This window comes from Carcharhinus amblyrhynchos, chromosome 6 (assembly GCF_965287045.1).
Source record: "Carcharhinus amblyrhynchos chromosome 6, sCarAmb.v2.hapA, whole genome shotgun sequence".
Lineage (NCBI taxonomy): Eukaryota > Metazoa > Chordata > Chondrichthyes > Carcharhiniformes > Carcharhinidae > Carcharhinus > Carcharhinus amblyrhynchos.
In genome coordinates, this window is record NC_137329.1 from 111892274 (window position 1) to 111918998 (window position 26725).

Here is a 26725-nt window from a genome sequence, read left to right on the forward strand (position 1 = left end):
GGAGAAAACCCACGCAGACATGAGGAGAATATCCTCTTTGTCCCCACCTCCACTCTATCCTGGAATTAAATAAATAAATTAAATAAAGTATTAATCTGTGTAGCCTGACATTCCCAACTCCTTCCTGAGGTCCCGTCTTTGCATGGCCCGTCTGCTATGATTCCCGTGGCGGGCAGGACAGGAAAATTCCGCCCTAACACTCTCCCCGTAGTCAGTACAGATGCTCCTGCCACTGTGAACACCTTGCCAATAAAATAACTTGCACTCCCCCTCCCCGCCTGTCACCCGAACTTGTTGTTGGGCAGAATTCCGTGTGATCTCCTTCCTTCTTCCATTTAACCCTAAATTAAAGAGGCAGTCCTAACACATAACGTGCCGATAAACTTCATTTTTGTAACAAAGTTCTATATAATAATTCCCTAACCAACTGTATGTAACAAATAATCGACTCGAGAGCTGTGGGCTCACATGTCTGCTGTCCCAAAATACTTTGTGGTAAACTTTGCGACAACAATCAGATTATAAACAGATCTCCGCAGCGCAATCTTTTATCCATTACAAAACAGTAGTTATGACATGACTCTGCCACGTAGGAAAAAAAGTACTCCACATAATCATTCAATATAGCAGAAATTCTTTCAATTTGATTTAGAAGCAGGAGTAGACCATTCAGCCCTTCGAGTCCTGCTCCATCATTCATTTTGATCATGGCTGATCATTGAATTCAATATCCTGATCCCATCTTCCCACCATATCCCTTAATCCCTTTAGCCCCTATGGAAACATCTGATTTATTATTGTGACATGTATTGGGATACAGTGAAAAGTATTGTTGTGTGCTGTGTAGACAAAACATACCATTCATAGAGTACATAGGGGGGAAGGAAAGGAGGGAGTGCAGAATGTAGTGTTACAGTCATAGCTATGGTGTAGAGAAGGATCAACGTAATATAAGGTAGGTCCATTCAAAAGTCTGATGGCAGCAGGGAAGAAGCTGTTCTTGAGTCGGATGGTATGCGACCTCAGGCTTTTGTATCTTTTTCCCAACAGAATGTGGAAGAGAGTATATCGGAGGTGCATGGAGTCCTTGATTATACTGGCTGCTATTCCAAGATAGCAGAAAGTGTAGACAAAGTCAATGGATGGGAAGGGAAGCTGATTTATGTGATGGACTGGGCTTCAGTTAAATGATTCCAAAGTCTAAGGGGGTGAAGCCAATCCACACCAACAGCACAAACAGATTCACAGTGAACTGGCAGCTAGCTTTTTCATTGTATCCTCACTGAGATCCCGAGAGCAATAATCCTAGAACAACTCCTTTTGGAGACCCGACTAGTTTCACTGTCACTTCTACGTGATGTGAAATTTAAAATCTTGACAATGTTATCCAGGTCAGTGTTGAAGAAGCTGATTCAGTCTTTTGGTTGAGGACAATAGGAATTTAAAACTGGCACAGTTCAGAACAGGCTGCCAATTTGTTATTGCTCGTTTCGTGCTACTGGGCCAGACTAATTTCACTCCCTAAATGTTCTTTTCATCTTATTTGTTTGACCTCCTCTGAATTTTGCTCCTTTCCTTGTTCTCTTGGCTGCAGTGAGTCATGTTAAAGTACAATTGCATCGCTGCCAGCAGTCCTTATCTGTGAGCTGAGAACAGAAAGTGACCGGCTATTTGACTAATGAGGGTTCTCACCTTCTGCTACCATTTTAAATGTTGTGCTCAAGAGGCTGGTGTAAGCATGAAATGCACAAAGTGTGCGGAGTTTATCCTTGGAGTGTTTGAGAATTAAGTACAAAAGGTTTTACATAAAAATTTAGATTTATTGTACATATATTTTAGTTTTTCATTGTAAGGAGTTCACAGATTCCTTACAGTGCAGAAAGAGTGCAGCCTGTCGAGCCTGCACCAACAACAATCTCACCCAGACCCTCTCCTCGTAACCCCATCTATATCTCCCTGACACGAAAGGGCAATTTAGCATAGCCAGTCAACCTAACCCACACATCTTTGGGCTGTGGGAGCAAATTGGAGCAAACCCACGCAGACACAGGAAACATGTAAACTCCACATGGACAGTCATCCAAGGCTGCAATTGAACCTGGATCCCTGGTGCTGTGAGGCTGCAGTGCTAACCACTGTGCCACCAGACCGCCCAGTTGTGTAAAATTGATCATTTGGACTTTGTATTGTATCATTGCTTGGTATGGCTCCTGCTCTGTCCAAGAACGCAAGGAATTACAAAGAGTTATGAAGGGAGTCCAGTCCATCTCTCAAACCAGGCTCCCGTACACTGTCTCTGTCTACACTTCTTGCTGCCTCAGAAAAGCAGCCAGCATAATTATGGACCCCACGCACCCGGACATTCTCTCTTCCACTTTCTTCCTTCTGGAAAAAGATACAAAATTCTAAGGTCATATACCAACAGACTCAAGAACAGCTTCTTCCCTGCTGCCAACAGACATTTGAATGGACCTACCATATATTAAGCCGATCCTTCTCTACACCCTAGCTATGACAGTAACACTACATTTTGCACTGTCTCCTTTCCTTCTCTATGTATATGATGCTTTATCTGTAAAGGGCGCAAGAAACAATACTTTTCACTGCGTACCAATACATGTGACAATAATAAATCAAATCAAAAACAGGTTTGAGGCAGTACAAAGAGAAGAATGATTATTAATTTATCTGATTAGCAGTTTTTCCTATTATATTTGAGTTACCATGAAAGTTAAGAACAACTCACTATCAAACTGAAACAGAAATCTTGAACAGATGAAGCTGGAACAACTCAGCAGGTCTGTCAGCATCTATCAAGAGACAAACAGAGTTAACTGCCAAAAACCTCCGACCTCATCCGCGACTGGGATTGCCGTTGCAGTGAACGGAGTTTTGGCTGAGTGTCAAATTCTCCATTCTTGCTGGCAGCAGGGCGGGAATGGATGAGATCGGAGAATCCCTGCCAATGTTTCGAGTCCTTAGACTCTTCGACAGAAACCACCCTCCAGCCCACTTTGGAATTTAGGATGTAAAAGTAAATTTTAAAGGAAAACTTACATTGTTAGAAGTGATGGATTGCCAGCAAATGCATGTTCCGGGATTGCCTGTACGTTGTTGCTGTGAAACCCCCTACAAGATAATTTATATCAAATAAAAAATGACATACAATATAGAGTTCCAAAGGTTTTTATTGTGTTAACATATTCTTAGTGAGCTCATGCGTTCTTTCTTGTTGTGGATGTTCACCTACAATTACCTACATAATTCACCTATATAATTATAGATGGCGTAGTGGTATTGTCACTGGGCAAGTAATCCAGAGACCCTGCAGTGTGAAATTTGAATTCAATAAAAATCTGGAATTAAAACCTCTAAAGATGACCATGTGACCTTTACAGGTTGTGGTTAAAAACCCAGCTGGTTCACTAATGTCCTTCAGGGAAGGAAATCTGCCATCCTTACCTTGGTCTGGCCTACATGTGACTCACAGGCTCTTAACTGCCCTCCAAAAGAGCCTAGCAATGTGAGGTGGGCAATTCGGGGTGGGCAATAAGTGTTGGCTCAGCTAGTAACACCCACATCCCACGCAAGAATAAAATAATCCTGGAAGCAAATATTTACAAAATTTACAACAGGTTTGGATTGGATGTTTCTCTGAGTAAGTCTAAAACCAGGGGACGGTCACAGAATAAGGGATAGATCATTTAGGACTGAGGTGTGAAGGAATTTCTTCACTCATAGTGTAGTGAACCTTGGGAATTCTCTACCCCACAGGGCTATGGAAGCTCAGTCATTTAGTGTGTTGAAGACATAAATCAATAAATCAAGACATAAATAGATTCCTGGATACTAATGACATTATGGGAAATGGGGGCAGTAAGGAAAAATGGCTTAGGGGTAGATGATTAGAGCGATCTGTTTGAGTGGCAGAGCAGGCTTGATGGACCGAATGGCCTACTCCTGTTTCTCTTTCTGATGTGCCTAAACACAGGGTAGATACTCATGTTAACAACATGGAAACATAAGAGCAGGAGGAGGCCATTTGGCCCTTTGAGCCTGCTCCGCCATTCATTACGACCATGGCTGACCATCCAACCCAATAACCTAATCCTGCTTCTTCCCCATAACCTTTGATCCCATTTGCCTCAAGTCCTGTATCCAGCTGTCTCTTGAATACATGCAATGTTTTGGCTTATTTCATTTGTTACACAACAATTGCTGCTTTTCAGAAGTTATTTTGTTTTGTGAAATGCTGTGAGATGTTTTCAAATAAATTGCCACAGTAGGGACATCATATCCTCACCACGGACAAATTTATTCCTAACAACAACAACACCTTGCATTGCTATAGCCGCATTACATGAAGAAAGCATACCAATATGATGGTCAGACCAAAGCAGGATGAGGAAAGTTAGGGCAGGTGGTCAAAAGAGTGGTTGAAAAAGTATATTTCAGAGAAACAGCGGGGGAAGTAGCAGAAAGGAGAGGGGATTTGGATAGAAAGTGCTGGGTTCTTGGAAACAAGATTGCTGAATGTTCTGTCACTGAACGTGGGACAGAGAGATGGGGGTTTAAGCTATGCAGAACTGGAAGAGGATTGGAGAAATCTGTAGAAGGATATACAAGTGAAGAGAAAGATTTTGAATTTGATAGATAGATGGTTGAGAAACTGATGGACATAGGGGAAGGCAGTGGTGACAGGTATGCAATGAAGTTCTGGAGCAGTTGGGGTTTGGGCAGTGGGAGGCCATTTGAGAAGGGTATTAGGAAAATTAAATCCCAAATGGACAAAGACATGGAACTGAATCTTCAGGGTGGCTGGGGACTTCCACAGAGTTGGCGCGCCGCTGATTCTAGCAACCCTGATGTCATATTACATTTTAACAAGAGTTGATTGGCTCAGGGTTGGGCCTCCACCTTTCACAGAGAGGAAGTTGTGCCTTGGACAGTTGCCATTCACTGGTGGCTCTCCAGTCTCCCCAATCAGAGCACTACAGTGGCCAGTAGAGGCATTGCAGGGAGTTGCCAAGCACTCAGTTCCAGCAACCAAAGGATATGGTAAGTGGGGAATGCTTGAAAGGGTTGTGAGAAGGAGTGATCAGAGTTTTTGGGTATGGGCTGGGGAGGGTACATGTTTGGAGGTCACCAGGTTTTAAGGGTTGGATGCCCATGGTTAGAAGGGGGGCTTCTGATGGAGGCACCACCCCACCCATTCCCAACTTCACGCTGACTATCTTTAATTACACATATTACCTGTCTGAGCTGTCAGCTGCCCACCGGCCTAAGAACTGAGACTGGGTGGGAAACTATACATAAGGGGCCACTTAAGGGCCTTAACTGAGGCAATGGCTGCCTTTGGGTCTGAGGTCTTGCCCATCCCAGTGTAAAATCACTACCTTGTAGGGGTCTGGAAAGGAATCCTGTCTATGTAACTTCACGCTCCCCCCTCCCTCCCCCCACTTCAGCACTCACAAGGGAGAGCATAAAATTCTGACCATAGTTCCTCCCCCTCACTTTTAAAAAAGTGTGCTGGTTACAAAATATTTGAAAGTGAAAACCTCTAAATCTTTCTTTAAAATGTCAGTACTAATTCTCCTTTTGATTTTCACCCCAATCCCACCCGCAGATCTCCTGATGTCATGTATCACCTGCGGACAACCTGCTTCTGTCAATACAATTTTGGATCAGTTGCCTGGATTCCTGACAGAATAGTCTCTGGAAGTTTTCTCGGCTAATCTTCCCCATTGTGGAAGAAATCTAATCTTTGCTCAACACCTCCCCCAACCTCAGTGCTACTGCATGCCAATGCTCTGACATGGCATTGTTTGGGTCCTCTGAAGACTTTCACAATTTAAATGTTTTGATTTAAAAACAAGTCCTGCCTTGTAGATTTGTACGACTATTACCTGGAATCGAGAACCATTACTAATTCACTTTTCCACTGACCGTTTTGCAGTCTAGAGATTTTGTAGCCTCTTCACATCGTTGGCCAAAGTTAAAAAAGTTGGAAAATTAAAGGTGGTAACTTTTGAAAGAACAAATTGTGGAGGTATTGACTGCTATCACAGCAGACGCTATCTCATTTGATCATAATCTCTTCTGGTTTCCATTTCCACTTCCAGAATCAGAATCAGTGTTATCAGATTCCAAAGCGTAAAACTAAATAGTAGTGCTCACTTAATACAGGATAGAAAATGCCAAACAGAATAGTGGAATTGGCGTTTTTGCCTTTTTGTAAAAGCGGACCAAAAGATTGGCCTCAAAATTTACCGGGCACAATGCTAACAACACCAACCACTCACTCTGGGTGGAACTGCCAGCTTAGTGGCTTCACTGGTAAAGGTGCTTCTACTTTCCAAATCGGAATCCTGACAGCATTGTCTATGTCCCTAGACCACATCCTCCCTCCAGGTCAACTTATCACTAAGTGTCAATGTAGATGATAAGTTGAACTGGAGGGAACAATGTACAGTTGTTAAAGACAAGGGATGTACATGATTATACCACCTCAGAGTATTTTCGACATGGTGGCACATGCTGAGCACTGCTGCCTCACAGCGCCAGGGAACCGGGTTCAATTCCGGCCTCGGGTCACTGTCTGTGTGGAGTTCTGCACGTTTTCCACGAGTCTGCATAGGTTTCCTCCCGGTGCTCTGGTTTCTTCCCACACTCGAAAGATGTGCAGGTGAGGTGGACTGGCCATACTAAATTGCCCCTTTGTGTACCAGGATAGAAACATAGAAACAGGAGTAGACTGTGGAAATCAAGTTACAACAACTGTGGCGGGTAGATCTGTCAGCAAGGCAGATAAGACCTCATTGAGGTCAGCAGTTGCGTATTCAGGAAAGTGAGTAATCTAATTTTATGTCAGTTTCATAAACACTGCATTCTCAGCCTTGGTCACAGGATGAAACAAAGACAAGTTATCATGACAGACACCAAAAAACAAGATATGCTGACATGTGATGCTAATGAAGGAGACGGTTATGGATCTTCTTGGAAAGGGTCCAGAGGAGGTTCACAGGAATGGTCCCTGGAATGAAGAGCTTGTCATATGAGTAACGGTTGAGGACTCTGGATCTGTATTTCTTGGAGTTTAGAAGGATGGGGGGGGGGGGGATATTACTGAAATTTACATACTGCGGGCCTGGACAGAGTGGATGTGGAGAGGATGTTTCCACTAGTAGGAAAAACTAGAACCAGAGGGCACAACCTCAGGCTACCGGGACTATCCTTTAAAACAGAGATGATGAGGAATTTTTTCAGCCAGAGTGTGGTGAATCTGTGAAACACTTTGCCGCAGGTCATTGAGTATCTTTAAGACAGAGATAGAAAGGTCCCTGATTAATAAGGGGATCAGGGGTTATGGGGAAAAGGCAGGAGAATGGGGATGAGAAAATGGCACGATTGAATGGCGGAGCAGACTCGATAGGCCAAGTGACCTAATTCTGCTCCTGTGTCTTATGGTCCTTTGGTGTTATGGTTTTCTATTGGATAAGAAAGGGCAAAAAGCTATGCTGTGATTTGTGGACTATGTATGCAAATGAAGAATGAGAAGGTTGCTCATTTCTCATTTGCTGTAATTAACTGTAACTGCTAATTATCTGTATGAATCAACAGAACACCAGAGTGACAGTCATTGTGTCTGTTCTCCTTGCATTAGCAAGTAATAAAGCTTAGGGAAAGTTTAAGTTTTATTTATTAGTCACAACTAGGCTTACATTAACTCTGCAATGAAGTTACTGTGAAAATCCCCTAGCTGCCACACTCTGGTGCCTGTTCGGGTACTCTGAGGGAGAATTTGCAATGGCCAATCCATCTAACGTGCACGTCTTTGGACTGTGGGAGGAAACCGCACATCCGGAGGAAACCCACATAAACACGGGGAGAATGTGCAGACTCCGCACAGACAGTGACACAAGGCCGGGAATTGAACTTGGGTCTCTAGCGCTGTGAGGCAGCAGTGCTAACTACTGCACCACTGTGCCGCCCAAGGAGATTGAGTATTCACCATGAGTTGTCTGGTTAATCCTCAACAGGCCATTCTTTGAGCCTACTCCGCCATTCATTTTGATCATCTAATTCAATATCCTGATCCTCCCTTCCCCCACATCCCTTGATCCCTTTAGCCCCAAGAGCTATATCTAATTTCTTCTTGAAATCAGACGTTTTGGCCTCAAGAATTCGATGAATTAGGGGGATTAATGGGGCAAATACATGAGGTTACAGGGATAGGGCTTGGATAGGACGCTCTGCTGAAGAATCGGTGGACCAAATGGCCTCTCCTATACATGATCCCCCCTACAATCATGAATCTCTTTTATATGGCTGAAGCTGAGAGTGCTATCCTCTCTCAATATCTTGCTCAGTACTGCTGCCTTAGAAGGCTGAGAAGATTATTCAATGAGACAGGAAGGGTATTTGATGAGCAGATATTTTGTGATGGAATCTGGTCTTGAAGCATCTTGACATAAGAGTGCCATGAACAATAAGAATCGCTCTTGTCTGGGTATCACTGCTGATTGAACTCAAGGAAAAAGGCTACAATTCTTCAGATGCTGGACAAATTGGTTTTAGTGTCACAAATAGCTTACATTAACACTGCAATGAACTTACTGTGAAAATCCCCTAGTTGCCACATTCCAGCACGTATTCAGGTAAATTCGGGAATTTAGCATGGCCAACTTCTTTTTTGAACTATGGGGGGAAACCAGAGTACCTGAAGAAAACCCATGCAGACATGGAGAGAACATGCAGATTCCACACAGATAGTTACCTAAGCTGGGTATTGAACCCGAGTCCCTGGCCTGTGAGGTAGCAATGTTAACCACCCCTCTTTGTAAGAACTTTTGATGTATGGACAAAGATAGACACTTGGGGTGAATTCTATTGTCCCGCCTGCCACAAAAATCAGAGCAGTGAGGAGCAGTCCATGGAAAGGTCTGTTGAGCTCGGGCAGGATTTTCCGGCATTGGGGCAAGCGAGGCTGAAAAATCCCACCCTTAGGATTGGACTCACTGACTGATTAATGTGAGGTTGTTCAATAAATGTGAGGTTATTCACTTTGGAAGGAAAAACAAGAAGGCAGATTACTACCTGTAAATTGGAAGGGGGAGCAGGATCTGAGTGCACCATTCACTGAAGGTTAGCATGCAGGTGCAGCAACTGGTAAAGAAAGCAAATAGTATGTTGACGTTCATTGCAAGAGGTTTTGAATACAGGAGCAGGGGTATGTTGTTGCAATTATACAGGACCTTGGTGAGGCCACACCTCGAATATTGTGTGCAGTTTTGGTCTCCTTTTCTGAGGAAGGATGTTCTTGCTCTCGAGGTTTACCATGCTGATTCCAGGGATGGAGGGATTGATGTAAGAGGAGAAATTGACTAGGTTAGCATTTTTTTTGGTGGAGTTCATGAGGGGGGAACCTCACAGAGATTTATAAAATTCTAACAGGACTAGACAGGGTAGATGCAGGGAGGATGGTGGGCGTGCCCAGAACCAGGGGTCACAGTCTGAGGATTGGGTAGACCATTTAGGATGGAGATATGGAGACATTTCTTCACCCAAAGAGTGGCAATTCATTATCACTGGAAGTAATCGATGCCAAAACATTGAATGTATTCAAGAGGCGGCTGGATATAACACTTGAGGCAAATGGGATCAAAGGTTACGGGGAAAAAGCAGGGTTAGGCTATTGAGTTGGACGATCAGCCATGATCATGGTGAATAGCGGAGCAGGCTTGAAGGGTCAAATGGACTCCTCATGCTCCTATCTTCTATGTTTCTATGATTATTTTAGTGAATTGTAATAATTTTTTAATACATATTTTAATTAAAATTGGATCTCTGCGATTGGGCGATGTTCTTTTTTTTGTTGTACTTATTTATACAGTCATTTTTTAATGAACAAGCTATGTTACCCAAATAAATTTCTGTATGGATTTCCTTATGGATAATCAAGTGAAATGGAATTGAACTGAACTGAATGAAAAAGAATTGAGTTGCGTACTTACAATTCCTTGAGATTTGTTAACGTCTTTATTGCAACAGGAAATTCATCCAGATTGTTGTAGTTCAAATCTCTGCATGAGAAACAAATATTAGGAAATGGAACAAGATCACATGCAGTTGCAATCCGAATGAACTTGGTAAGATGAATTCATGGTGGCACATTCATATGAATGAACAGTTTATATTTTGTGAACTTCATTTCACTTCAAGCTTTAATACACGCGTCACAACAACAATCTCACCAATTGCAGTCGCATCAAAGGAATGGGTGAATTTACACATATTAAAAACCTGGCTATCTTTTGAAAAACTGAGGGAACTTTCTTAAGGTGCATATTAAGGAGCTGTCATAAATACATAAATCAAGCTATAATAGGCTGGAAGCTACAACATAGTTCCTTTTTTGGAGATGTTATCATTTTTGTAGATATTGCCTTTGTATCAACTTTAAGAATTCCAGTGCCAAATTTCCATTTTATGTTCCTTCACAAAATGTGAGCATCGCTGGCAAGGCCAACATTTATTGTCCATCCCTAATTGCCCACAGACAGTTGTAACATGTACCGACCGACTCAAGAACAGCTTCTTCCCTGCTGCCATCAGGCTTTTGAATGGTCCTATCATATATTAAGCTCTTTCTCTTTCTCTTCACCTTATCTATAACTGCAACACTATATTCTTCCTCCTCTCCTCTCCTTCTTCCCATGTACTCTGAATTATATGATTTGCTTGTATAACATGCAAGAAACAATATTTTTCACTGTATCCCAATACATGTGACAATAATAAATCAAATTTAAAAAAACCAAATCAAATCAAAAAATTGTCCTTGAGAATGAAATGAGCCACTTTCTTGAATAATTTTAGTTCGTTTGGTGGAAGTAAACCCATAGTGTTGCGAGGTGGGGAGTTCCAGGATCTTGCACCATCAGCAAGAAAAGAATGCTGATGTATTTCTAAGTCTGGATGAGTGCCTCACAGGGAAATCTGGGAGTTCCCGTGCGCCTAGTTTCCTTGTCCCTTTTGGTGGAGATGCCACATGTTTCGCCTAAGTTGATGAAGAAGCCTTGGCATGTTGCTGTAGTGCATCTTGTAGGTAATACACACTGCTGCCACTGTGCATCCCCAAGTATAAGTAAATTTATTGACGGACTCGCAAACTCAAGCCAGGAATGTTCTTGTAATATGAGACTTTCATACAAAATATCGTAGAGGATTTGCATTATCAAGTTAGTATCAACAGTCGCAGATGATGGTATCAACTGTTCTGCTTTTTAATGCTTTGCGTGATGAATGTGCTGAAAGAAGTCTTCAAATGCTTTGTTATTGATGAGGGGAGACCTGATAGAAGTCTATAAAATTATAAAAGGCACAGACAGGGTTGACAGTCAGAATCTTTTTCCCAGAGTTGAGATGTCTAATCCTTGGGGGCCATGCACATAAGATGAGAGAGGGAAAGTTCAAAGGAGATATGAGGGGCATAAAAGTTTTTTACACAGAGTATAGCACTGGAATGTGTTGCCAGAGGTAGATACGATAGGGGCCCTTTAAGGGGCTTTTAGATAAGCAGACGAAATGGCAAGGAATGGAGGAATATGGACCAAGCGCAGGTGGAAGGGTTTAGTTTAATTTGGCATCATGTTTGGCACATCGTGGGCCGAAAGACCTGGTCCTGTGCTGTACTGTTCTATGTTGTTCTATCATGTTTGTGGAAGTCTTACAGATACAAGCATTGAAACCAGCACAGGGAAGGTTCTGCAATTTCTGCTCTACATGCATTGCTTAAATTGAGGAACTTCTGCCTCACAGCACCAGGGACCTGAGTTCGATTCCCGGCTTGGTTCACTATCTGTGTGGAATTTGCACATTCTCCTCATGTTTGTGTGGATTTCCTCCGACCGTCTGAAAGACGTGCTGGTTAGGTGCATTGATCCAAACCTGTGCCGGAATGTGGCGACTCGGGGAATTTCACAGTAACTTCACTGCAGTGTTAAAGTATGCCTTACTTGTGACTAATAAAGAAACTTTAATTTACTTTAAATAGCCCAAACATCTAAAATATTTAGGACTAAACTGAGATGACAATGAAATTGTACTGTCATAATTGGCAAAGATTTATATGTCAGTGAATGTCTAACTAAATCCCCAAAATAGATTATTTTGCAGTAATTGATGTTATAACAGATCTTCAAGTTTTAAACCTGTATTTTGGTTGTCATGTCATGAAATACCCATCAGTGATGGAGAATGTTGTATCTTTCGAATGGAAGAACAGAAACGCTGGAAGTACATTGGTGCTGTGTTTTACTGTGAAGGACATGTTGATTCTTCAGTGATCTTTGGACCTTTTCTCTGAATTTCAACCTTTCCTTTTGATACTTTGAAAAACGTTCAGAAAGAAAGAGGGGAAAACAAATCAGAGGTCAACTTACAACGTCTCCAGGCTGTGGAGACCATCAAAGCATTTCTTTCCCAGGGAGTGGATTTGATTGTTATGGAGATGCCTGCAGGGTAACATTAATGGCACAGTCAGAAAAAGACAATGCACGCAACAGGCTTAAACAAACTTTTAAAAAAATAATTGGCTGCGTCGCAAGGGCCTTGTGCTCCAGCCACTCCAAACACTCACATCATCCAAGTTGTACAAAGGCTACCTGTAATATAAATATTAAGGTACCGTGGCAATATACGCAATTGGATTTACCCCACTTAAAAATGAAGCCATGGTTCAGAGTTTATCCAGCATTTGCTGTTTCATTATGTTGAACCATTACTCCTTGTTAAGAAGATTCACCTCCCAAAACTTACACAGGGGCTCAAATTTCACTCAGACTCTACAGTGTTAAATTACCAACTTAACGACAGAAGTCATCCTCTTTCGCTTTGCAACATGTTAAAAGATCCACATCAGGCATTGCTGTTCCACTGCCTCGGTTAAAATCAGATATCCAAACGGTGTGAACTTTCACTCCAAAAAACAGGATTAGACTGGTAATGTTATTAGCCTTCCCCTTCCCAGTTGTGTGAACAGTTTACACCCAGAAAGTTAACCTCCTTTTCTTCTTTAGAAATTCCAGTGCATCCTGCAACGTGTGTCCGCTTTTATTTCAGAGTTTCAGCATTTGGAATTAATCTCCTATCTCATTTAATCAATTTGGATGCGCAGTTGTAAGGAATTAATATTGGAAAGCTGCAATAGCTTCTATGTACCTATGTATTATGTATATATAAAAAGTATATATTTTTATATAAGCACAGCATCAAATTAGAACGTAAATCTCAGTATCAGCAATCAACTTGAACATTAAATCATTGATTTACTTTGTAAGAACATTTAACATTGAGTGTCTTTAAGACAGTGATAGATAGGTTCTTAATCAATAAGGGTTACAGGGAGAAGGCAGGAGAATGGGGATGAGAAATAGATCAGCCATGATTGAACGGCAGAGCAGACTTGATGGGGCGAGTGGCCTAATTCTGCTCTTATATCTTATGGTCTTATGAAGAAAATGCTGAGGTCTTCAAAGCTTATCTTCCTACTATTCAAACTCAGCAAAGCATAATTTCTAAAACCTCTAGTGTCCTTGCTGCTTCAAGCTTTCCTGGTAAAATATACCAAATATTTATAGTCCTACAAATAAACACTTCTTTCCCTTAATACTTCTGTTACTTTTAAACTAATTTAAAGTAATTTTATGTTCTGCATTCTCACCCAACTCACTTCATTTTAAGTATTACTTTGTATCTGCTTTACCTGTACAACTGAATATTTTTAAAAGCCTCCATGAATTTTCCCATTATTTGGATAGAATTTTCCAGTTGTCCCTCCAAGGCATGTTTTCCAGCAATGGAAACAGCTCGCTATTGACTGTCAGTGGAATCTTTTGATGGCACATTGTGTAACTTGCCTGACCCGACGCCAAGGAATCCGCCACCTGGTTTCAGCTTCAGCGGGGCGGGAAGATCCTGCCGGTTGGAAGGGCTGGAAAATCTTGCCCTATGTTGAAGCTTCTCGAATCACCTCTTAAAGATCACCTTTTTTCTTTGGTTAACCTTTGCACAAATTACGAGTTTAACATCAAAGAGAAGCTTTCTGGAGGAGTTTCTAAACCCACCAGTTTGATAAAGCTGTACCTAAGGCTGTACGTTTCATCTGCAGCCGGGGATTAGGATGGGAGGATTGACAGGTGGGAAACTTAAATCAAACATCACATTGAGATCTGACAGAGTCACTCGATTCATCAGGACCTGAATATCAATGTGGAAGGAGAAATGTTTGTTTGTTCTGTCTGTGGGAAAAGATTTCAAACATCAGTGTGACTGGAAAAGCACTGAGACACACACACATACTCAAGTGAAAGCGTTCCATTGAACTGTGGGAAGAGCTTTAACCAGTTACACGGCTTGAAAAAAAAACTAGGATTTTCAATTACCAGGCAGCACGGTGGCACAGCAGTCAGCACCGCTGCCTTGTAGTTCCAGGGACACAGGTTCAATTCCTGGCTTGGATCACTGTCCGTGTGGAGTCTGCACACTCTCCCTGTGTTTATGTGGGTCTCCTCTGGCTGCTCCGGTTTCCTCCCACAATCCGACATTTAGGTGCATTGGCTATGCTAAATTCTCCCTCAGTGTACCTGAACAGGCGCTAGAATGTTCTGACTAGGGGATTTTCACAGTAACTTCATTGCAATTTAAATGTAAACCTACTTGTGACATTCATACAAAAACTTTTAATTTGTTAAAAGACTTGAACAATATTTTTACAACTGGTTTGTAACTCCAAAGGTCAAATTTTTTCCAGCTTCTGGTTCTGGATTATGTTTTTTTAAAGATGCATTTCCCAGTTCCTTCTTCTAAGGCATCCTTTACAATATCCCTTGGACAACAAAATTAGCAGGCCACACTTAACCATTGCTGCTCTGTTTGGTAGGGTGGCACGGTAGCACAGTGGTTAGCATTGCTGCTTCACAGTGCCAGGGACCAGATTCGATTCCTGGCTTGGGTCACTGCCTGTGTGGAATTAGGATATTTTCCCCGTGGGTTTCCTCTGGGTGCTCTGGTTTCCTCCCACAGTCTGAAAGACGCGCTGGTTAGGTGCATTTACCTGAACAGGTGCTGGACTGTGGCGACTAGGGGACTTTCACAGTAACTTCATAGCAGTGTTAGTGTAAGCCTTACTTGTGACTAATTAAAAAAAGCTAAACTTTATGGAAGTAACACTAAATATAATTTTAAAATGACTTTGTTACATGAATTCTGTTCAATTCTTACATGTTAGCCTCATGAAGCCTAGCTGTTTACCTAGCTATTTTATACAGTTAAATTGGCATATCAATATTTAAATTAATTTTGATCTGAGTGATGTCATGAGAGAATTGAGAATAACTTGTTCTTCTCCCCTGTTTCCTGCCTCCAAGGGAAATTACATCACCTTTGATTGATGCTTTCTATTTCTACAATGCTAATATCACAGGTTAGGATTCTCCGATCTCGTCCGCAGCTGCGATTTTCCAGTTCTGCTGCTGAGAATGGAGGTTTGGCTGAGTGCCAAATTCCCAATTCTTGCTGGCAGCAGTATGAGAGACTGGAGAATTCTGGCCATGATCTTGTTATGAGAGAAATGGCCCATCTTCTACACTCAAGGACACAGCTAGTTGAAGCGATTCATGAGGTTGTTGGGGGTGGTGGGTGAGCCAGGGGATTGGGAGAGTAATCAGGGTGAGGGATGGGAGTGGGGTGGTATTTGGTAGAGTCATTAAAGTTTATTGATTAGTGTCACAAATAAGCTTACATTAACACTACAATGAAGTTACTGTGAAAATCCCCTAGTTGCCACATTCTGGCGCCTGTTCAGGTACACTAGGGAGAATTTAGCATGGCCAATGCACGTCTGTCGGACTGTGGGAGGAAACCAGAGCACCTGCAGGAAACCCACGCAGACAGGTTAAGAATGTGCAGACTCTGCACAGACAGTGACCCAAGCCAGGAATGGAACCCGGGTCCCTGGTGCTGTGAGGCAGCAGCGCTAACCACTGTGCCACTGTGACACCCCATAGAGAAACTGCTGTTTATCGACACAATGTAGGTTCACACACACACACACACACACACACACACACACACACACACACACACACACACACACACACACACACACACAGGGGTTTGGAAGTTCTGGGCCAAGGTCTAGAGGAGAGGAAAGGTAGGGGTAAATAAAAGCACAAAGAAACTGGCATGCTTTAGCAGTGTGTTGAATCACTCCTCCAGTTCGCATCGTTGTCTGACTATTACTCATTCGAGTGGCACCTATTGTTTCATTTGACTCTGTGGTATTGTAACATTTTATCATGAACCAATCCAGGTATAAACTCCCACAACAACTCTTACTAACTACCACTCACCAAAGGTCTTGTTGATAAATCATCTTAAAATACCAGGGATGGTCACCTGCTCACAGCATTAAGGTAGAAAGGGCAACTGTTATGGTAGACTGGAGCTTAACATAACTTACACAAAAAACATTGGGTCATGTCTCCCATTGTTCAATGGCAAGAAAGAATACCTTTTAAACATAGTTTAAAAGATCAAAATCAAAAATGTTTAGTCAAAACAGTTATCAGGAGTCTCAGTTGCGACGGCTTACGACTTCAGGACATTGAATCACCCCTATTGTAATTAGTGAATTCCACAATGTTTAGGTCTGTGATGAAAAGTTAGTATGGTAGTACATTCTAGAAATCATTAACATGCTTTCTAATACGTAAGACTGCGCTAGTAAGTGAAAAATATGTATTTGAACTAAGTATTTGTGTGCATCAAACTGTACTCAAACATTACACCCTTACTAAGTCCTAGCCCTGCAGATTTACATGGAGGTTATCAGACCAGGATTTTCCTGTGGACTCCGGGACATTCCGATGTCAGGACCAAATAGGGATTCTGAGCCTGCAGTTACCAGGAGTCAGAATCATAGAATCCTAGAGTCCCTACAGTGCAAAAGGAGGCCATTCGGCCCATCGAGTCTACACCCAGGCCTATCCCCATAACCCCACGTATTTATTCTGCCAGCACCCCCTGACAACAAGGGGCAATTTGGCATGGCCAATCCATCTAACCAACGCATCTTTGGAGTTAGACTGGCGGAGCTATGGCCTCCTAATTGGTTGTCTCAGTGCTCACTGTCCTATTAAGTAAGGTGGGCAGGTTCCAGACGCTGCTAGCCCAATCACAGGTCCGAGGCCCTTGCCGACCCAAGGGGGGTTGGTGGGTGCCACTGAGGCAAGTAGGAGATAGGGAGAGCACTTCTGATGACAGTGCAAAAAGGATTAAATATTTTAGGAGGGAAGGCGGCATACCCTTTCCTTCAGAGGGTAAGCCCCACCAATTGGATCACTGGGGGAGTGTCTTTCTTGCTTGTGGCTCTCTTTCTGGGATGGGGCTTCTGGTTCTGCTGGTCTGATGGGATGCCACAGTGAGGCCTCTACCACAGAGCTGGTGGTCCCCCCAGATGATGCGGGGAGCAGCCCCCCTGAAAAACCATCCTTAATTGGAACCTTAACTATTTAAATTGTCTGCCTTCCACTGGGAAACTCACGCAGTGACGGAAATATGTTGAGAAATCATTTTGACACAGCTGCCCTACTGCAGAGAAGGTACATTGGCAACATCAGACTAATTTCAGGTCCATACGTCTCCTGGTTAGCTATAACCAGTCTTTTCAGTAACAGGTCTTAGCTATCTCTCACTGTTTCCTCATTACATTTATTTATTTTTTATTATTAATGTCACAAGTAGGCTTACATTAACACTGCAATGAAGTTACTGTGAAAATCTTCTAGTTGCCACTCTCTGGCACCTGTTTGGGTGCACTGGGGGAGAACTTAGCATGGCCAGTGTACCTAACCAGCACGTCTTTCAGACTGTGGGAGGAAACCGGAGCATCCGGAGGAAACCCACGCAGACACAGGGAGAATGTGCAAACTCCGCACAGTGACCCAAGACAAGAATCGAACCTGGATCCCTAGTGCTGTGAGGCTAACCGCTATGCCACCTTGCTGCCCCATGACAAAGTTTTTAAGCATTTTAACCTAAGGACTGTAAAGGGCAACTGTCTCAAGTAGAACTTGAGTGGCAATTTAAGACACCATCCATGAAATAGAACCTTAAATTAAAGTCAGCATCCATTTTTATTTTAGTGGGCAGATTTTTTGAAAAATCCTAACATCTTCTTTGCAAGAATTCAAACCAAGCTCGAACCATTTTGATTCATACGTACTGTTGGACACAACCCTTGCCTAGCACAATGATTCTGGCATCCCAAAGTGAACTGAGCAAACTGCACTCATCCGAACTGTTTAGCTTGGCTACAAGTCGGATCGAATGATTTCTACTCTTCACGGTGCACTTAGTATCACTATTATTCACTTATTCAAAATAGCACCATATCTACACAGAAATGCCTTCACTCGTTATGCATGCTCAACAGCGCAAACAAAGCAACGTTACTCACAGAACAACCAAACTGGAAAGGTTCCCAAATGCATAGTCTGGGATATGAGGAATTCTGTTCAAAGCCAAGGTCATAGCTTGCAGGCAAGGTAAGCTGCTCAGAGCTTTGACTGGGATATCCGCCAGGGCGTTGTCATCCAGCCACAGATGTCTGAGTGAGACTAGTCCATTGAAACAGTCCGGTGGCACAACAGAGATATGGTTGGCATCCAGTCGCCTAGGGGATAAAAAGAGTCGAGATTTATTTGCTGAGGGTTATTCGTTTGGTAACAAACAAACTCCAGGGCAATTTTTTTTCAATGTTTTGTCAACACAACAACACATATGTTTTAAGAGAATAGCTTACCCTTAGATACTACTTTGAACAGTTCTGGTTTTGCCTTTTGCATACCAAAAGATGTCTGGTTAGGAGAATTGGCCACGCTAAATTCTCCCTCAGTCTACCTGAACAGGCACCTGAGTGCGACAACTAGAGGACAGTAACTTCATTGAATTGTTAATGTAAGCCTACTTGTGATACTAATGAATAGACTTAAACTTAATGGTGATGGTCACTGCTTATGCGGACACAACGGCTGAGTGGGGCTTCCACCCCTCACTGCCGGCCAGTCCTGGAGGAAGAACTTATTTAACGTAACCCTTGAAATTATTAAAATTGGCATTGTTTACATTATTAGCAATTTAAGTATGCGAATTGTTAGTGTAACTATACAGGTTAATCCATTGTGTGTGCTTCAATCCAAATATAACTCCTATCAGTGCATACTGGCAGTTGAATGTTCCCGGGTATAAGTGCTTCAGGCGTGATAGGGGAGGGTCGCAGAGAGGTGGGGGAGTGGCGTTGTTAGTTAAGGATTGCATCATAGCAGTGCAGAGGGAGGGAGGAATAGAGGATATAGGAATCGAGTCGCTATGGGTGGAGTTGAGGAATAGGAAGGGAGATGTTACTATGTCGGGTGTGTACTACAGACCGCCCAACAGCCCGAGGGCTGTGGAAGAAGGGATAAGCAGGGACATTCTAGATAAGTGCAGGAAGAATAGGGTGGTGGTAGTGGGAGATTTTAATCTCCCCGGGGTAGACTGGAAGGTGCCAAGATCAGAGGGTGCTGAAGGGGAGGAATTTGTACAGTGTGTAATGGAAGGATCCCTGGAGCAGTATGTGGATAGCCCGACCAGGGAGGGGGCTATACTGGACTTGGTTCTGGGGAATGAGCCTGGGCAGGTGGTTGACGTTGAAGTAGGAGAGCAGGTGGCTAACAGTGACCACAACTCTGTCTGGTTTAAGATATTAATGGATAAAGATGAAGCCTGTCCTAAGGGGAGGGTGTTAAACTGGGGGAGGGCTAGATACAACCGGATTAGGCAGGATCTTAAAGATACGGACTGGGGTAAGCTGCTTGATGGCAGGTCGACGCTGGGTATGTGGGAGTCTCTCAAGGGAAAACTAAAATCTTTGCAGGAAAGGCACGTGCCGGTCAAGAGGAAGGATGGGAAGGGTAGGATTAGAGAGCTGTGGGTAACTAGGGATATTGAGGACCTGGTCAGGAGGAAGAGGGAGGCGTACATTAGATCTAGGCATTTGAGGACAGAGATAGCGTTAGAAGAATACAGAGAATGTAGGAGAGAACTTAAAAGGGGCATCAGAAAGGCAAAAAGGGGCCATGAAATGGCTTTGGCGGGTAGGATTAAAGAAAATCCTAAGGCATTTTACTCCTATGTTAGAAATAAAAGGATGGTTAGAGGGAAGATTGGCCCTCTCAGGGACAGAGGAGGGGAACTATGCTTGGAGCCTGGGGGAATGGGGGAGATCCTGAATGAATACTTTGCGTCGGTATTCACGCAGGAGAGGGGCCTGATGTCTGGTGCTGTGCTTGAGGAGTTTGAGGATCCGTTGAGGGATATAGTCATCACGAGGGAAGAAGTGTTGGGACTCTTAGACAGTATAAAGACGGATAAATCTCCAGGGCCTGATGGCATCTATCCCAGGCTGTTAAGGGAGGTGAGGGATGAAATTGCTGGGCCTCTGACGCAAATCTTTGTCTCTTCTTTGGACACAGGTGAGGTCCCAGAGGATTGGCGCATTGCAAATGTAGTACCGTTGTTTAAGAAGGGTCAGAGGGATAACCCAGGGAATTATAGGCCGGTGAGCTTGACTTCAGTTATAGGCAAGCTAATGGAGAGGATCCTCAAGGATAGGATGTATGAACATCTGGAGCGCTGCAATCTGATCAGGGATACGCAGCATGGCTTCGTTACAGGGAGGTCGTGCCTTACGAATCTAGTGGAATTTTTTGAAGAGGTGACAAAAACGGTTGACGAAGGACAAGCCGTTGATGTTGTCTATATGGATTTCAGTAAGGTGTTTGACAAGGTCCCTCATGGTAGGCTGATAGAAAAGGTGAAGGCTCATGGGATACAAGGCCAGGTATGTAGATGGGTGGAGAACTGGCTTGGGAGGAGGAGACAGCGAGTAGTAGTGGAAGGCTCCTTTTCCAATTGGAGGCCTGTCACCAGTGGTGTGCCGCAGGGCTCGGTACTTGGACCTCTTCTATTTGTGGTATATATTAATGACTTGGAAGAGGGGGTAGGTGGTGTGATCAGCAAATTTGCTGATGACACCAAGATGGTTGGATTGGCGGGTACTGAGGAGCAGTGCCTGGCAATGCAACAGGACATAGACAGGCTGGTAGATTGGGCAGATAGATGGCAAATGGAATTTAATCCGGAGAAATGCGAGGTGATGCACTTTGGCCGGAATAATGTGGAGGGGAGTTATACGATAAAAGGTAGAACTATCCGGAGTATAGATACGCAGAGAGACCTGGGGGTGCAAGTGCATAAGTCCCTGAAGGTGTCGGTACAGGTGCAGAATGTGATGAGGAAAGCGTATGGTATGTTAGCCTTCATAGGAAGAGGTATAGAATATAAGAGTAGGAGTCTGATGTTGCAGTTGTATAGAACGTTGGTTAGGCCTCACTTGGAGTACTGCGTCCAGTTCTGGTCGCCGTACTACCGGAAGGATGTAGAGATCCTGGAGAGAGTGCAGAGGAGATTTACCAGGATGTTGCCTGGTATGGAAGGGCTGTCTTACGAGGAAAGATTGGATGAACTTGGGCTGTTTTCCCTTGAGAGACGTCGGCTGAGGGGGGATCTAATAGAGGTTTATAAGATTATGAAGGGGATAGATAGAGTAAATGGTGGTAAGCTTTTTCCGCTACAAGAAATGGATAGAACGAGGGGTCACGGGCTTAGGGTGAGGGGGGCTAGGTATAAGACAAATATTAGAGGGCAGTTTTTCACGCAAAGGGTAGTGGGGGTGTGGAATGCACTGCCGAGTAAGGTGGTGGAAGCAGGCACGCTAGGGTTGTTTAAGAGTCACTTAGACAGCCATATGAGCGGGCTACATATAGGGGGATATAGTAGGCCTTACTGAACATTGTAGGCTTGGGAATACGTTTTGCCTCAGGAATGTTAGTCTTTGCCTGTTTAATAATGAATTTTTTTGTCTCCACAGGCATTTAAGTCCAGCAAGGGGCATGCAGGCAGCAGGTTGTAGTGGGCTGCTCTTGGATGTTGCTTCGGGAGTTGCCTATTGCTTCATGTCGTTAGTGTGCTTAAACTGGACCATCTCGAGGGCAACATGACAGCTCAGAGACTATCTCTGTTGCTGTGCGGACACATGGATTTGGGCCTGTGTCTGTGGGAGTTTGCACGTTCTCCCCGTGGTTGCGTGGGTTTCCTCCGGGTGCTCCGGTTTCCTCCCACATCCCCCAAAGATGTGCTTTTAGGCTGATTGATTGGGTACTAAAATTGTCCCTAAATTGGACCTCCCTGATCCTCGCACGTTAGGCGTAGACTAAAATCATGAATAGGTCACTGAGATAGTAGGACTGCGGCGCGGGCTCGTTGGGCCGAAGGGCCTGTTTCCCGTGCTGTGTTGTTCTTTGTTAACTCTTTGTTTGTTAACTTTATGCATTGGGGGTGGGCGCAGGGACTTGGGTTTGATATCCGGCTTGGGTCACTGTCTGTGCAGAATCTGCATGTTCTCCGTGTCCGCGTAGGTTTCCTTCAGGTGCTCTGATTTCCTCCCACAGTCTGAAAGTCGTGCTGGTCAGGTGCATTGGCCGTGTTAAATTCTTCCTCAGTGTACCCAAACAGCCGTTGGAGTGTGGCTACTAGGGGATTTTCACAGTAACTTCACTGCAGTGTTAATGTAAGCCTACCTGTGATGCTAATAAATAAACTTAAACTTTATTTGGAATATAATCCAAAGATGTGCAGGTTAGGTCAATTGGCCACGCCAAATTGCTCATTAGTGTCAGAGGGACAAGCAATGTGGGGTTACAGGGATAGGGCCTGGGTGGGATTGTTGTCGGCTCAGGCTCGATGAGTCAAATGGCCTCCTTCTGCGCTGTAGGGAATCTATGATTCTATAATACACTGAATTATTTTCTCCTTGTGTGTATGATATACATTAAATGGACCCTATATAACATATTTATTTGCTTGCTGCACATAACTCCATCCCACACCCCTCCGACCTGCCCATATCCTCTCTGCCCAAGATCTCGGACTTGCCTGTCTCTGGAATCTATGGGATTCCAGCTCTTCCAGTCCAGACAGCGCCAACTAACACGCTCTTGGTGCTGCCGGGACTGGTGGAACTTCTGGCCAATCTGGTTGGCCAGCAGCGAGGGTTGCTACGTTTGCTACTCAGCCTACGTTTGCAGTGGGATAGGTCTACATGCAGTAGGATGGTTCCACACCAACTTTGCTTCTTGGAGGGACAGTCCATCTACCACAAACCATATCCCTCCTCCCCTCCCCTGCACCCCTAATAGTCAACCCATCATTCCTACCTTGAGTTCACTCAAGAAATTCAGTACCTTTCTGACTGGAGGAACTTTGTCTTGTCTAATTTTGAAAATTAGTCTCCCAATTAACCAACTTTGGTTTTGCCACCAGCCTCTCTAATATCTGAATTAATAAATTCTCTCAATTCATGCCTAATCAAATATAGCAGACATAGAATCCCTACAGTGCAGAAGGAGGCCATTCAGCCCATTGAGTCTGCACTGACCACAATCCCACCTAGCTCTATCCCATAAACCCATACATTTATCCTAGCTAGCCTCCCTGACATTAAGGGGCAACTTAGCATGACCAATCCACCTAATCCACACATCTTTGAGCTGTGGGACAAACCAGAGCACCCAGAGGAAACCCACGCAGGCACGGAGAGAATGTGCAAACTCCACACAGACAGTGACCCAAGGCAGGAATTGAACCCGGGTCCGTGGCGCTGTGAGGCAGCAGTGCTAACCACTGTGCCACCGTCTGTATTCAATCTTACCTTACCTTAGAGTTCAATACTGGCTTACTCCTCAATTCTAACCATTGGTTTCCCTTAGCCTTATCCTCTCTTCAGCAATATTGTAATAATTGGTAGGTAGTACAGAATTTATGCATTGCTGAATAAGGAGACATACAATCAAAGTTTTTAGTCTTGCATTCATCAGAAATACCAACTCCCTGTAAGGGGAACAGCAAATAAAATGTTTTGGGGGATAGCCATTCCCTGGTTCATTCCTCATGGCAATGTCTTGACCAATCAGAGTTGGCTTGCCCTGTTTGAATTCGAACAACCACTTGGCAGATAACTGTTCTCTGCTGCATTCTCCATGGTAATGCCTCCCTCAGAGTTCAAATGCCAATCAGTCAGCACTCTCATACAGTATAAATTGTTATTCCCCTCACTATTGATATTTCTTGCTAGCTGTCCTGATGAATGCCAGATGAAAAGCTTTTGGCCAATGCACCTAATCAGCTTGTGTTTCGGACTGTGGGAGGAAACCAGTGCACCCAAAGGAAACCCACACAGACACGGGGAGAACATGCAGACTTCGCACAGACAGTGACCCAAACTGGGAATAGAATCCGAATCCCTGGTGCTGTGAGGTAGCAGTGATAACCAATGTGCCGCCCCAATATATTTATATTGAGAAATGCCCTGGGACCCATTTTAAGGCCTTTTGTTGTGAACCCTCGGACATTCTAGTGACTGTATTTTGGCAAATCAAGCATACTCCCGTGTTTAATTCAAAGCTGAAACAACAAAATCAGTTTTACTCCCATCTCCAGTGACTCTGATTAGGATGTCTGCGAATATTTATTTTCTGTGCAGGCGGCTGGATTTGTTTTTGGGGAAACAAAAATGAAATAAACATTCAGTAGCTTGATTACTATTTGTTTATCAGTTATTAAGGAACAATACATTGCGTGGGAGGGTATGTCACAATGGTCTTTGACACTCCATGTGACGTTGTTGCAATATTCACTTCAGAATGTGTCCCAGGGTCACGCTCGCTCCTGCACGGACTGTTGGAAAATGTTATCATGTAAAGTCATTTGTGAGCACTTTAAAAACACAAATTGTTTACAGATGTAAATGATTATCTCTTGAAGTTGACCTTTATTCTTCCGAAGCCAGATATTAGCGTTCTGATTAGTTGATTTAAAAAAAACCAGAAAGTCACTTGTGGAAAAAAAATCAGCTCTTCTAATTATAGGGGGAGTCAGAAAACAATTTTAAGGATGAAATCCATACTTAATAGTGTAAACCACATACCAAATGTTAATTAATTGCCACCAGCACTGTCAGAGGGTACAGCAAGCTATGGATCGGTTGGAGGCTTGGGCAGAGAGATGGCAGGTAGAGTTTAGTCTGGACAAACGTGAGGCAATGCATTTTGGAAGGTCTAGTACAGATGGAGGATATACAGTAAATGGCAGAACCCTCAAGAGTATGGATAGGCAGAGGGATCTGGGTGTACAGGTACACAAGTCACTGAAAGTGGCAACGCAGGTGGAGAAGATAGTCAAGAAGGCATACGGCAAACATGCCTTCATTGGCTGGGGCATTGACTTTAAAAATTGGTAAGGCATGTGGCAGCTTTATAGAATCTTAGTTAGGCTGCACTTGGAATATAGTGTACAATTCTGGTCGCCACAGTACCAGAAGGGTGTGGAGGCTTTGGAGAGGATACGGAAAAGATTTACCAGGATGTTGCCTGGTATGGAGGGCATTAGCTCTGACAAAGGGGTTGGAGAAATTTGGTTGTTCTCACTGGAATGATGGAGATTGAGGGGCGACCTGATAGAAGACTACAAGATTATGAGGGGCGTGGACAGAGTGGATAGTCAGAAGCTTTTTCCCAGGGTGGAAGAGTCAATTATTGGGGGGCAAAGGTTAAAGTGCTATGGGTAAAATTTAAAGGAGATGTACGAGGCAATTTTTTTACACAGAGGGCGGTGGGTGCCTGGAACTAGTGGCCATGCTAAATTAGTGTCGGGGGGATTAGCAGGGTAAATATGTGGAGGTTACGGGGAAGGGTGAGATTGTGTTCAGTGCAGGCTCCTTCTGCCCTGTAGGGATTCTATGATTCTATGGAACACAATGGGTGGGATTTTCCTGGGACAGGACCATTGAAAGGTCTGTTGACCTCGAGTGGGATTTTCTTGGAGCGAGTGTGGCTAGAAAGTTCCTCCAGATCTGATTGATAACCTTGATCAATGTGAGCAGCATCTTGATGGAATACAGGGTTAGAAATCACTGTTGCTAAAGTTAATCTGTGTGTTCCACATTTCAGTGAAAGTCCTTGCCCTGCTACTCTGATAAAACTGCTTTGTTAAAATGGGTTTAAACCTCTGTGAAACTAACGGAGAGAGAAATGTCAAATGAGCGTGTTAAATATTCATTCATGAATGTCACCAGCAGAAACAAATAGGCTGTCGGTGAGTTCCTGAGTGACTGAACTAATGGAAGATTCTTATTCTCAAACATATTAGTCTGACTCTGAATCTACCTCTGCACTTTTCCGTAGCACTATTAACTTTAAATTTCAGCTTTCGTCAAAGAACAAGAACAAAGAAAAGGACAGGCACAGGAACAGGACCTTCGGCCCTCCAAACCTGTGCTGATTACAATGCCCTAACTAAAGTAAAAGAAACCCTCTGCCCTTACTTGGTCCGTATCCCTCTATTCCCTCCCTATTCCTGTACCTATCCAGATGCCTCTTAAATGTTGCTAACGTACCTGCTTCCAGCACCTCCTCAGGCAGTGCATTCCAGGCACCCACCACTTCCTGTGTGAAAAACTTCCCCTGCACATCTCCCTTAAATTATCCCCCTCTCACCTTGAATCTGT

General features: G+C 43.6%; 1 protein-coding gene across 1 annotated transcript in view; it reads right to left on the reverse strand.

Annotated features, from left to right (window-relative positions):
• The window catches only part of LOC145344374 (leucine-rich repeat-containing G-protein coupled receptor 5-like), a 156702-nt gene that overhangs the window by 19610 nt on the left and 110367 nt on the right, over positions 1-26725 (reverse strand). The window contains exons 5-8 of the mRNA XM_080191500.1: positions 18521-18736; positions 12444-12515; positions 10014-10082; positions 3058-3129 (exon numbers count right to left, since the gene is read on the reverse strand). Of these exons, the coding sequence (XP_080047626.1) occupies positions 3058-3129; positions 10014-10082; positions 12444-12515; positions 18521-18736 (429 nt within the window). The remainder of the gene's footprint in view (positions 1-3057; positions 3130-10013; positions 10083-12443; positions 12516-18520; positions 18737-26725) is intronic.